Source organism: Carcharodon carcharias, chromosome 25 (genome assembly GCF_017639515.1).
Source record: "Carcharodon carcharias isolate sCarCar2 chromosome 25, sCarCar2.pri, whole genome shotgun sequence".
Classification (NCBI taxonomy): Eukaryota; Metazoa; Chordata; class Chondrichthyes; order Lamniformes; family Lamnidae; genus Carcharodon; species Carcharodon carcharias.
Genome location: NC_054491.1, coordinates 3,530,423 through 3,542,472, shown reverse-complemented (window position 1 = coordinate 3,542,472; position 12,050 = coordinate 3,530,423). Strand labels below are relative to the sequence as shown.

Here is a 12,050-nt window from a genome sequence, read left to right as displayed (position 1 = left end):
CTTATTCCATGCATTACAGTACAATATCGAGGAAATTTGCTTCTGCTGCAACACTAATGCTCACTGACAATATGCAAATGTGCTCAACTGGAGCTCAGCAGATAGACTTGAAAAATATTCATGAGAACTCCATAGAAGCATTTTAATGACAAACATCAGATAGAAACAACCTCCCTCAAATCTTTTTCCTGTCTGAAAAATGTATACTGTTCATAGATCACTAAATCCTAAGAAAGCCTCCAATTCATTTTTTGAAATATCTTTTTTGGGACACATTTTCCAATTTTAGAACATGAGAGAATATTCACATTTTCTTCATCTTCAAATTACCATTAAAAAATTCAATTAAACTGCTATTTACAAATCCATGCTGCCACCCTTTAGCCTATGCTTTCCTAAATGTTCACTAAATGATGGATTCTAAAACAGTTTACCCACAAATGAAATAAACAAACTGGCATGTAATTTCCATGTAATGCTTACTCCTACTCCTTTCTTTAACAGAGGAATTACTGTCATCAATATCAAGATTTCATAAAAGACAAAATTTATTGTAAGAGAAATATTCTATATTCTGATCTGTACCAAAGGGTCACAATGAAGGGTAAAATATATCAATAAGATCATTACTTGCATATTAAATGTGCAGGACTAATACTATTTAAATATCCAGACTGACTTTTTTCATTTACAAATACTGTTATCTCGCAGTGTGGGTGAGTATAGCCTTAGCATTTAAAGTTCTGCTTCAATTAAAGTGACACCATTATCTTTATATTCAAAAACAGTGACCTCAGTATTTCTTGCTGAGCAATAGATAACTAGATGGTATTACATTCAACATGTGCTCAATTTACCAGTTCATTTCCTAGCTTAAATGCTGTTGTAATTTCAAAAACAGAAAACTTAAAAGCTGACACTATGTTCTTCACACCTGAATTATAAATTTGTATGTACTCGCATTTTGAACATTTGAAACAAAAGTCTCTGCAGTCACTTCATTGAGCAGCTGAGATTGATTTACAGTTGAGTGGACCACCTAGTAAATAAAGTATGCCGAGTGTGAATTGCATACGAGTGTGCTAATACAAATCAATAGGGATTGGGAAATAGGTGATAAATGATACCATTTAGATTTGGAACACTGGTTATTATAATGGGGAAAATTGAGGAGAAAAATGGCTGTGAAGAAATTCCACACATGAAACAATTCTTCATTGTAATTGTCTGAATGCCAATGCTGGGTGTCAGGTTGCTCCTGCCCTGCAATTGTAGATTATAATGCACATACTTTTAACAATACCTAGATATGAGGGCAGCACAGGAAGAACTATATCCCCATTAATTTCAAGGATATAGCAATTGTTAAGCATGCACAATATCCTGGATGTGACAAAAATGATCACAATTGCATAAGAAACTTGTTAATTCCCAGCAAGATTCAGATGTAGATGTTACAATGTTCTTCCCCAACAATTGCAATGCTTAGAAAGTCAAGTGTGAATGCAAACTGGATTATAGCAACAGACTAAAGTGAAAAATGTCAACTGCTATCAGCCCCTAGTGAACTCTTTAATTAAAACATTGGACTCGTTATATTTAGGATTAGCTATAAATCTATAATAAAATATCAACAGTAACTGCGATAACCCAGCATCTTCAGGTCTAAGACCATCAAATGTTAACCTCAGGTTCTCTGCTTATGGTAAACCCAATTACAGAATTGACCTTGTATCTAAAACAACGAGCAAAGTTTTAGTCAGTTTGGAAATTGCTGCATAAGCAGCACTATACTGCAGCTCACAGCTAGCCCTAAGCTGCTCTTAATAGTACACAGGCATAAGCCACTTAACATCATGATTTACCCTTTTATCGCAACACCTCTATGTCTGCTTCCCTTTTCCATGACCACAAAATAAATAATTTTTTTTATTACAGGAATTCCTAGAAATCCAATCTTGGGATTCTACTGACATTCAAAGGATTGTGCTGCATACTGATCAAAAAAGGTCAAGAATTATGGTGCTCTAGCTCATTGCCATAAATATCTGAGTTGGATTTATAATCAATTCTCAGAAGTAAAGGTACCCAAATCCACAGTACTATTCATGGAACAATAAGGCATTCAGCCCCTGAAACCTCTTCCATCATTCAATGAGAAATGTTAAACCCTTGTGTTGACTGCAGATCCCTTGGCTAGTTAAAATTTAGAGATTTTAAATTGATCTAGCAGAGAGATAGAAAATTTAACAGTACGAGAGGGCCATTCAGCCCATCATATCTGTGCTGGCCAGGAAAATAACTAGTCAGCCTAATCCTATTCTCCAGCTTTTGGTCTGTAGCCCTGTAGGTTACTGCATTTCAAATACATATCCAAGTGCTTTTAAATGTGATGAAGGTTCCTCTACCTCTATTAACCTTTCATGCACTGAATTCCAGGCTCCCAACCCCCTCTGGGTAAAATCATTTCTCATCTCCCCTCTAATCCTTCTGCCAATTACTTGGAAATCTATGCCCCTATTTAATGATCTCTCTAGTAAAGGAACTAAGTCCTTCCTATCCTAAGCCCCTCAATTTTAAAAGCATCTACTGCTTTTTGAGAGTTGCACATTTCTATCACTCCTTTGCAAGTGTTTCCTAACTTCTCTCTTGAATAGCTCTGATTTTAAGTTCATGTTCCCTTGTCCTACCAGCAGAAAAGTTTGATTTGTTTTAAAATCCTAGAGGTTGCTATCAAATCATCCCTTAACTTTCCAAATTGCAGGTAATACATGACAAATTTGCATAATCTCATAATTTAACTCCAACATTCTGGCAAACCTACAACGCACTTCTTCCAAGGTCACTACATACTTAAAGGTGCAGCACCCATAAAGATACATAGTATTCCAGATATGGTCTAAATAGGGCTTTGCAGAACTGCAGTAATGCTTCTGCCCCTTAGTTATGCAGATATAAAGTTTCATATTCTATTAACCATATTCCATTATCCATAGATTATTTTTAATCACTCACGTACTTGGACCCTAACTTCTCACTATTTTAAAACCTCAAATCTATCCTTTCTTGGTCCAAAATGGATGACTTCACAATGAAATACATTTCACCGATTCTTTTCCTCTCAGTGTAATTTTATACTCCAATCTACATGACTTATTACGCCACCAATCTTGCATCATCAGCAGACAAAAACATGGATATTTGACTAATAGCTCAGGGCCAATGAATCATATGAATTTATCATTGTGAGGGGCCCTCGAATTGAGTTTCAAGGCTGCAATGTAGGCAATGTAAAATCATATTTTTTTTACAAAAAACATAAACAATGAAGAGGATAAACACTTTATTTGCAAAATTGCTGGTTTTAAAAAGTAGTTGCACAGTCTTCACAACATTATATGGGAGAAGCCAGAAAAAAAGTGGTAACATTTCCCCAGACACAGATAGGATTAGAAGATAACTCATAACCTTAAGGGGAAAATACATTGAGTATCACTTTTTCCTGGTCTATGAACAATTAACACAGAATCATATGATAGTTCATTTATCATTAAGAAATTGGCTTGTGGAGCAAATGCCAAAGCTATCAGGAACCGATAGAGTAAGCAGGTCTTCCTACAAAAAAGTATTATGAAATATTTTTAAAATATTGCACATTTACAGACAAATTAGAAGCTGTACAACAGCTAAATAGCACAAAAATTTAGACAGCAGTGCAATTTTTCCTAGTATTTAAAATTCCACTAACTCCACTTCCTTAGCTGGCAACAGTTAACTTTCCCATTTCAAAAAACAGAGAACAAAGTCAAAATACCTTTGGGAAAAAAAAGGTAAAATTAAGACTTTAAATTAAAGAAACCAAATTATAAATACACATTTTAAAAATGAATTATCAAGAGTACACAAGGGTGAAGTAGCTACAATTATCCTGGAAAAATTAGTTTTTTTTTCCATGAATCCAGGTTTAAAAAAATGAAAGTTACAGCACATTAAAAATCTGTACAAATTGTTTCTTTTCAAAAAAAATCTTAACTGTTTCTTTTAGTTAATACATTTATTTTGCTGGTAAACTGAAGACCAGAGAATACATTATTCCTCATATGCAACAACATATGTACAGAACAAAAACACAATAGGTATGTTAGTTTCCAAGGGGAAAAGCAATAAAATTTGGTTTGATGTAATAACACAAAGAATGTGAAAGTTTAAAGGTTAAAAAATCAGTAACTCAACAGAAAACACCTGCACTCTACAATACAGTTATTGTAACTAGAATGTACCTGCAATGTGAACTACTCCCAAAAAGTAACCATACTGCCAGTACGAAGGCCAACACTGCTCGAAGGCAGTAATATTGTGGTAAACTGCTTCCACTTATCTTTTGGATACAAGTACAAACTGGAAAACGAGTTAATCAACTTGAAGGAGCACAGCAACAACTTTTAGCAAATAGGCACTCAACCACCTAATGAGTGGGCACCATGCTTTCTTCTTCTTTAGTATGAAGTGCAAGGGACTGAAGCCACATATTTGCTGTGTGTGTTATAAGAACTGGTTTGACACAATATATGCATCTATATTCCAAACTGAACAAATGGAAAACCGCACTCATTCACAACCTCCCCCAGATTAAAATTATTGCCCATCATTCTTGAAATTCCTCACTGCATCCGGTTGCTTTACTGGAACTCTTCCCACCCTAAACTTACTCATCTGTTTCCAACTTAAATCGCCTTCCTTTTTTTAAAAAAGAGATGAGCAGTGTGTGTGGCTGAAGATATGAAGAGAAATCCAATCTTTTAAGCAATGTTTTTACAGCACTGGTCATGGTTCATTGAACAAACTAAATTTAAAATCAGTTTACCAGATGTACCTGTAAATATAGTGGAATCCAGTTTAAGTACCTTTTTTTTGGAAGCCCCCAATGCTGGTTATAGAACACTGGTCAGTGTGGGTAATCCCTCACTTGCTGGTGAGCAGCATTCTGCTCAATGTGCTGCATCTGGACTTACCAAAGTTAAAATAAAAAACAAGCACCGATTGGAAGAGCGCTAACATTGAGGTATGCATTAGAGGCAGGCTGAGCACCTGATTAAGTCAATTGTTCACAGTTCTGATGAGTCTGGAGCAGCATTGCTCAACAAGAATAGCCACCACCTCCAGGAATCAATCAACAGAAGATACCATGGCGGGGGGGGGGGGGGGGGGGGGGGGGGGGGAGGAGATCTAGTACAAGACTGGTCTGTACAACAAATTTTTTTAAAAATCCAGAGCTCATATGGATTTTGGCACTCAGTATAAGTATTGCATCTGAATGATCACTACAAACAGATTCACATGCAGTCTGAATGGGACATAAAATCATGTTTGACATTTTTTGCTCCGCTGCGTGCTTTAATACTTTCTCTAAAAATAATCTTATTTTTGCTTTACTGTTACATCTTACAATGCAGAACTAGCAGTTTCAATTTTGGTTCAAATCACTCCCCATACAGAGCACAGGGTAAAAGGGTCACTAAAAGGAAATAATTGGGGAAGTTGGATAATTCCATCTCCCAGGAGCACCATTAGATCTGGGGTGTTTTTACCACCAGTAGCTACCGAGGCAAAGATTAGCATGAAGAGGGGGTTGGATAAGTTTACAAGTGGGAAGGGAACAGGATCAGTCAAACAAATGGCTTCCTGTGTTGTAAGTTCTACAAACAGGGAACTTCTGTGCAGGTATCCCAACTTGCCTGTAGAGAAATTTACAATTATGTATATAAAATTTTAAAACCAAGTAGTGTTCCAGTTTAGTTCATTTTTATGGAACATTTCCTCAAATTCCAATCTTCACCAATCTGATATTCTAACAGTTTATTGCCAATTTCGACGTCTGCTGCCTCGAGACTGCTCCCTCCTGTAATCATATTCCCAACTTCTGTTGTGGTGCGCGCTTTGGTCCTGTTGGAACTCAGGCTCACGGTTCCCCCTATAATACTGGTCTGGACTGTGATCCTGAAAGTGAGCATCTCGAGCTGGACTATGATCCTGGAAGTGAGTATCTCGAGTAAAATGACCGTTATCTGATCGGTAAGATGAATGCGCCTGCTGCCTGTGGGTACCCAATGATGATTTTTCTGAATGCCGCATCATTCGTGAATTTGGGCTGGATGAATGCGGCTGTACAGGGGTGCTATAATTCTGAGGTGTCGCTTGCTGATTAGAAGGCATTCCTCGATAGGATTGCTGCAGGGTGGATCGGTTGTTGTTATTTGGCTGCTGCACTGAGGGACTATAATTCTGCTGCCCTCCCCTGGCCTGTTGCTGCCACATATTGTTGATCTGCAAGTAAAAAAAATCAAACATTCATAAATCTGCAGAATACAAACCAGTGCCACACAGGAAAGAGCAATCAGCTGATCAATGAAAGTCAAACCCAGGTACTAAACTGGCAAGTAAAACACTTTAAGGGATTTGATACAAGGAAGGATAAACTGATTCAACTGATAGGAGGGTTGCTAACCAAAGGATACAGGTTCAAGCAAATTGGGAAAGAACCAGGAGAGAAGATAAAGAAAACATTTTAAAATCCAGCAAGCTGTACCATCTGGAATGCCACTGCCTCAAAAGAGTGGTGGGAAAAAGATTCAAATCTTTCAAGAAGGAATTGGATAGGTATACTTGAAAAAAAAACGATTTGTAGGGCTATGTAAAAGACCAGGGAGGTAAGATTAATTGGGTTGCTCTTTCAAAGAGCCAGCAGAGAGAGGAAGGAACCCATGACTTTAAGTCAATTCAGATAGAACAGGAAAAAAAAAAGATTGCCCTTGTATATAAAAGTTAAGATACATTCATGGAGCTGTTTTACTACCCAGACACACTACAAACAGCATGAGTGGTCACAGCTTGTGTAAATCAAAACCATGCTAACCCCAAAATGCTTAATAGGTATCAAAGATAACACTGGGACTTGTCTCAAAGAACACAAGACTGGGGCTGATAGAAGGTATTATGTATCTCCATTTTTAAGTCATGTGTAGATTACAATGCTTACATGCTAAGGTAAAGTGTCTCATCTTGCAGAGTTTCAGAATGGGAGCATAGAAAAACTTACTGCAAATAAACAATTATTGTTTAAATAAAAGAGGGGTTGAATAGGGAAAAACATGCATCCACAAAGGCACATGGTTCTCAAAGTGGCATTTAAGAAAAATAATGTTAAGGAATCATGTCTCCGTGTTACTGCTCCATCCAATTTTTATTTCTGTTTTCAAAATGCAATATGGTCTCAGTGTAGTTTATATATGATATCTGAATTAGAATATAATTGGTACACATCTACAATAGTAGACTATACCTTGAAATCTATATTTCATTTAAGGTTTTATCCCATTAAACTTGGCACAGAAATAGATTATTCACAAAAGTGATTTTACTTACCAAGACCTGCCTCTGAAGACTATCAGGCGAAGAAAACTGTCTCTGTACTGGCTGTGGAGTTGCAAAAATTGGAGAACCTGTATTATCCATTCCCCGACCAAACCTGTCACAGAAAGAGAGAAAGCAAGAAAAGGGGACACTTAACAACAAGATCCAAGAAGCAACACACACCAAAAATATATAAATTCTCAGAACTGCAGAAATTTGTTCAAATCCAAATAACTCAGAATGCTGCAAAAGCATAGGCACAGCAAGAGCCCCAGTGTTCCATAATTCCACAGCCACCATTTATCACCAGGGCATTCCCTTTCCACCCTCTGCCCCCCCTTTAAATTTAACAGTAGCATCAGGGGAACTGCCTGGTGTTTTAAACAAACTATTCTTCTAAGCCTCAATTTCTACTGTCTTAATGACGTTGCACATTTACTCTTTTGGGAAAGAAAGTGCAGGATTTAGCTAAACCCCCATCAATTTCAGCTGTTCTAGAAGGTAAAAGTTCTGTTTCATGAGTAAAGCTTACAATGTGTGAACTGCATGGAACATATGAGCCAATAATTAATGGCAACTAAGATTGAATTTCATTCATCATTCCGATTCACTTAAACATCGGTAACATCTTTGATACAAACTTCAGTGTCTCAAGTTTCCAGTCACAACTTTATTTGGTGCTATTGTTAGAGATGCAGTGTTATGTAGCACTAACCTTGAAAGTGATTCCCACTGTTGAGACCACTTCAAGCAATGATTTTGCATCAGATTTTCCACACAACAGCAGCAGCTAGATATCCACACAATAATATGGATGAGCCAAACACACAACGTCCAAAATTTCCCCAAATATAATGAGTGGTGCCAATAACCAGTATGGCTTCCAGCTCTAGCCCTTAAAAACTACATCAGGGATTCAAAAAAGAAAAGGCACCTCCAATATTCAGAATCAAAAAAGCAGAATTCAAGCCTTTGCAAGTTCCACCTATATGAAGTGGATTGTGATTTTTTTTTCCTTCTTAAATCTGATATAGCAAATAGATTACATTCCTAATCATGCAGAACCAAAGAATAAAATAACTGAACAATCACAAACGGAAGACCATACCGATTATTGCTGAACTGGTTAGAGTTGTAGGCAGTGTGAGAAGCAGCTGAATTCTGAGACTGGGGGTTTCCTTCCCGAGATTCATGAACACTACCTAGGAACAGAACATAGGAAATTATTGCAAATTTCAAAGACAAAAAGTTTCTTATAACTTTCCTGCATGAGGAAAGTCTTTTTAAATCTATGGATCTCAATAGAAAGCGATGACCAATGCTTCTGCTTACCTCTCCTCATTTTTATCTATTTTGAATTCTCTTACATTCCTCATCACCTCAACAGCTTAAACAGAAGCAGCATCTCCACACCAATTAAAACTATCTAAATTTTTCTCCTGCACAGGCAGTACCACAGGAGGCTGGTAACAGGAGTATCACAGTCCACTTGGTCAGCCAATGGTTTAAAAGCTTAGATTGAGCATATTAAATTATTGTGGCACATCCAATGTAATGTCCAAAATAGTTCCACAAACAAACATAATCAAACTCATTTTTAAATTGGTCTATTGCAGAATTATCGGTAGCAAAATTGACAAGAATGTTTAAAGTTTAATCTTTGCATTGTCTGTATTAAAGTGCCCTGCCCACCTCCACGTGATGCCACAGTTCCCTTCCTGGCAACCAGCTCAAATGCTGGACTTTTGGGAACTGATTTGCATTCCCCCCGATGTGGAAAAACGCGGAGTGGCACATTCAAAATTATGACATGAAAGTAGCCGAACTAAAAATCAAAATAGAAACTCAGACGAACAGAATTTAATCATTTAAAGTTACAAAACAAAACGAAACAGAAACCAGTGATTCAACTGTTTCTTACCTGATCTGAACTGGATCTTGATGGCCTTGCCGTACAGTTGTATCCCATTCAACAAGTCCTTCCCGTAATGGACCGACTCCACGTGTTTAAAATGGACGAAGGCGAACTGCTTCGATTTTCCATCCTTGTCCTTGGGGATTTTTACGGCGAGGAGTGGGCCAGCCTGGCAGAACAGAGAGAGAGAAAGAGAGAGAACATTTTCAATAAACTGAGAAAACACCCACCCACACACACAGCCCCCATGAACATGAAAAAGTGCCTGGGGAATTAATGAAGCGACAAAGGTTAGAACCAGGTGGTGAATTTGAAGAGTCAGCAACAAACCTGACACTAAAATTCTGTAATTAACCTTGGGGGGGGGGGGGGGGGGGGGGAACCAGAATAAAACCCCAAGTATCAGGGCAAGTGATAAAAGCAAAGAAATGCGGGACGCTGCAAATCCAGAACAGAACCAGAATTACCTGGAATAAACCCCCCAGCAGGTCGGTGCTGCCAGACCTGCCGAGTGTGTTTGCAGGTGTTTCAGTATCAGGGCAGCGAGGGAGCTGCAGATTAGGCGGCAAACCTGTGGGAGTTGGTTTGAATTTCTCTCCCTCTCCCCTTCCCTCTCTCCCCCTCTCCCACCCCCCTCCCTCCCCCCCTCTCCCCCTCTCCCCCCCTCTCCCCCCCTCTCTCCCCCTCCCTCCCTCCCTCTCCCTCTCCCCCCCTCTCCCTCTCCCTCTCTCCCCTTCCCTCCCTCCCCCCCTCTCTCCCTCCCTCCCCCTCTCCCTCCCTGCCTCTCTCCCCCTCCCTCCCTCTCTCCCCCTCCCTCCCTCTCTCCCCCCCTCTCCCCCTCCCTCCCCCTCTCCCCCTCCCTCCCCCTCTCCCCCCCCCTCCCTCTCTCCCCCCCCTCCCTCTCTCTCCCCCCCCCTCTCTCTCCCTCCCCCTCTCTCTCCCTCCCCCTCTCTCCCCCTCTCTCCCCCTCTCTCCCCCTCCCTCCCTCTCTCCCTCCCCCTCTCTCTCCCTCCCCCTCTCTCTCCCTCCCCCTCTCTCTCCCTCCCCCTCTCTCTCCCTCCCCCTCTCTCTCCCTCCCCTCTCTCTCCCTCTCTCCCCCTCTCTCCCCCTCCCTCCCTCTCTCCCTCCCCCTCTCTCTCCCTCCCCCTCTCTCTCCCTCCCCCTCTCTCTCCCTCCCCCTCTCTCTCCCTCCCCCTCTCTCTCCCTCCCCCTCTCTCTCCCTCCCCTCCCTCTCCCCCTCCCTCTCTCCCTCTCTCCCCCTCCCTCCCTCTCTCCCTCCCTCCCTCTCTCCCTCCCTCCCTCTCTCCCTCCCTCTCTCCCTCCCCCTCTCTCTCACTCCCTCTCTCCCCCTCCCTCCCCCTCTCTCTCTCTGTCTTTTCCCTGTGAAAGTTTCTCCTGCGGGTAACACAGAAACAGGTCAAAGACTCTCCCACCGAGCGGCAGGGATTTTAAACTGACCCCAGTTAAACGCGGGCAACAAAGAAAACGAATTAAACATCTAATCGACCAGCCCGCCCTCCCTGGATACCAGCCCCCCTCCCCCCTCCCTGGATACCAGCCCCCCCTCCCCCCTCCCTGGATACCAGCCCCCCTCCCCCCTCCCTGGATACCAGCCCCCCCTCCCCCCTCCCTGGATACCAGCCCCCCCTCCCCCCTCCCTGGATACCAGCCCCCCCTCCCCCCCTCCCTGGATACCAGCCCCCCTCCCCTCCCCTCCCCCTCCCCACTCCTCCTCCCCCGGGATACCAGCCCCCCCTCCCCTCCCCTCCCCCTCCCCCTCAAATACAAGCGCTGCCGCCCAGACAAGTGGAACAAGAGGCCCCGAGGCCCCGAGGCCTCAATAGGCCGGGGCCCACCTGCAGGAACAACTCGAACAGAAGCTCCTCCGTTACTCTCAGGTCCAGGTTCCCGATGAACAGCGTTTTATCCGCATCGTTCGCTACCCCCATGGTGGCTTCAGCCCTCAAACTCTTCGCCTCACTCCCAGCCCGAACTCGGCTCCCTAATTATGATTCAGGCGCCTCTTTCCCAGCGTCCGGCATCACTTCCGCCCCGCTAGCGACTGCAGCCGCCCCGCCAGTTCCGGCCTCCACTTCCGCCCCGCCAACTCCCGGCCCCACTTCCGCCCCGCTCACCCGCCAAGCCCCACCTCCCTCCCCCACCCACCTCGGGCCCCGCTAGCCCCTCCCCCCCCCGCCTCCACTTCCGCCCCGCTGGCCTAGCCTTCATGTCCTGTCCACATGTTATGTTTAAAATTTGTAATTTTTTTTTCCATGAAGAAAATGCCCAGCAGCTTATTGGATGCCAGTGTAATTTCAAAGATATTGGTCAAAATTAAATTATCAGTTTTGAGTGCTTGAGGAACAAAGGATTTAGGAGCAGGAGTAGGACATTTGGCCCTTCGAGACTGTTCTGCCATTTAATAAGAGCATCGCTGATCTGACTGTGGTCTCAACCCCACTTTCCTGTCATTACTTCATGGACAATGCAGTAATGAACTTTATCTGATGTCTGAATCGCAAATACCAACCTAGAAAAATGAACATAATCTGACCAACAGCTTCAGAAAGCTGACAACTCAACAATAAGCCCCTAACATAATTGTAAAGGACATATGAAGAGGAATGGGCCATTTAGCCCCTCGAGCCTGCTCCATCATTCAATGAGACCATGGCTGATCTTCCACCTAACTCCAAATACCTGCCTTTGCTCCGTATCCCTTAAT

At 42.0% G+C, this 12,050-nt stretch overlaps 1 protein-coding gene across 1 annotated transcript; it reads right to left on the bottom strand.

Annotated features, from left to right (window-relative positions):
- Positions 1 to 3,326: 3,326 nt before the first annotated feature.
- Positions 3,327 to 11,374, bottom strand: rbm7 (RNA binding motif protein 7). The gene is made up of 5 exons (XM_041174630.1): positions 11,182 to 11,374; positions 9,332 to 9,494; positions 8,519 to 8,612; positions 7,423 to 7,525; positions 3,327 to 6,324 (listed from the first exon to the last, which is right to left on the bottom strand). Exons 1-5 carry the CDS (start codon positions 11,272 to 11,274, stop codon positions 5,857 to 5,859), a joined length of 921 nt encoding a protein of 306 aa, XP_041030564.1. The 5' UTR covers positions 11,275 to 11,374; the 3' UTR covers positions 3,327 to 5,856.
- Positions 11,375 to 12,050: the final 676 nt, after the last annotated feature.

Bases quoted from the DNA above. Each gene is read 5' to 3' on its own strand.
- rbm7 (XM_041174630.1), bottom strand. From the start codon at position 11,274: ATGGGGGTAGCGAACGATGCGGATAAAACGCTGTTCATCGGGAACCTG. The intron at 7,526-8,518 runs GTATGGTCTTCC...TTTCTGTGACAG, and splicing joins AACCAGTTCAGCAATAATCG to GTTTGGTCGGGGAATGGATA. The intron at 6,325-7,422 runs GTAAGTAAAATC...TTTTACTTGCAG, and splicing joins GTCTTCAGAGGCAGGTCTTG to ATCAACAATATGTGGCAGCA.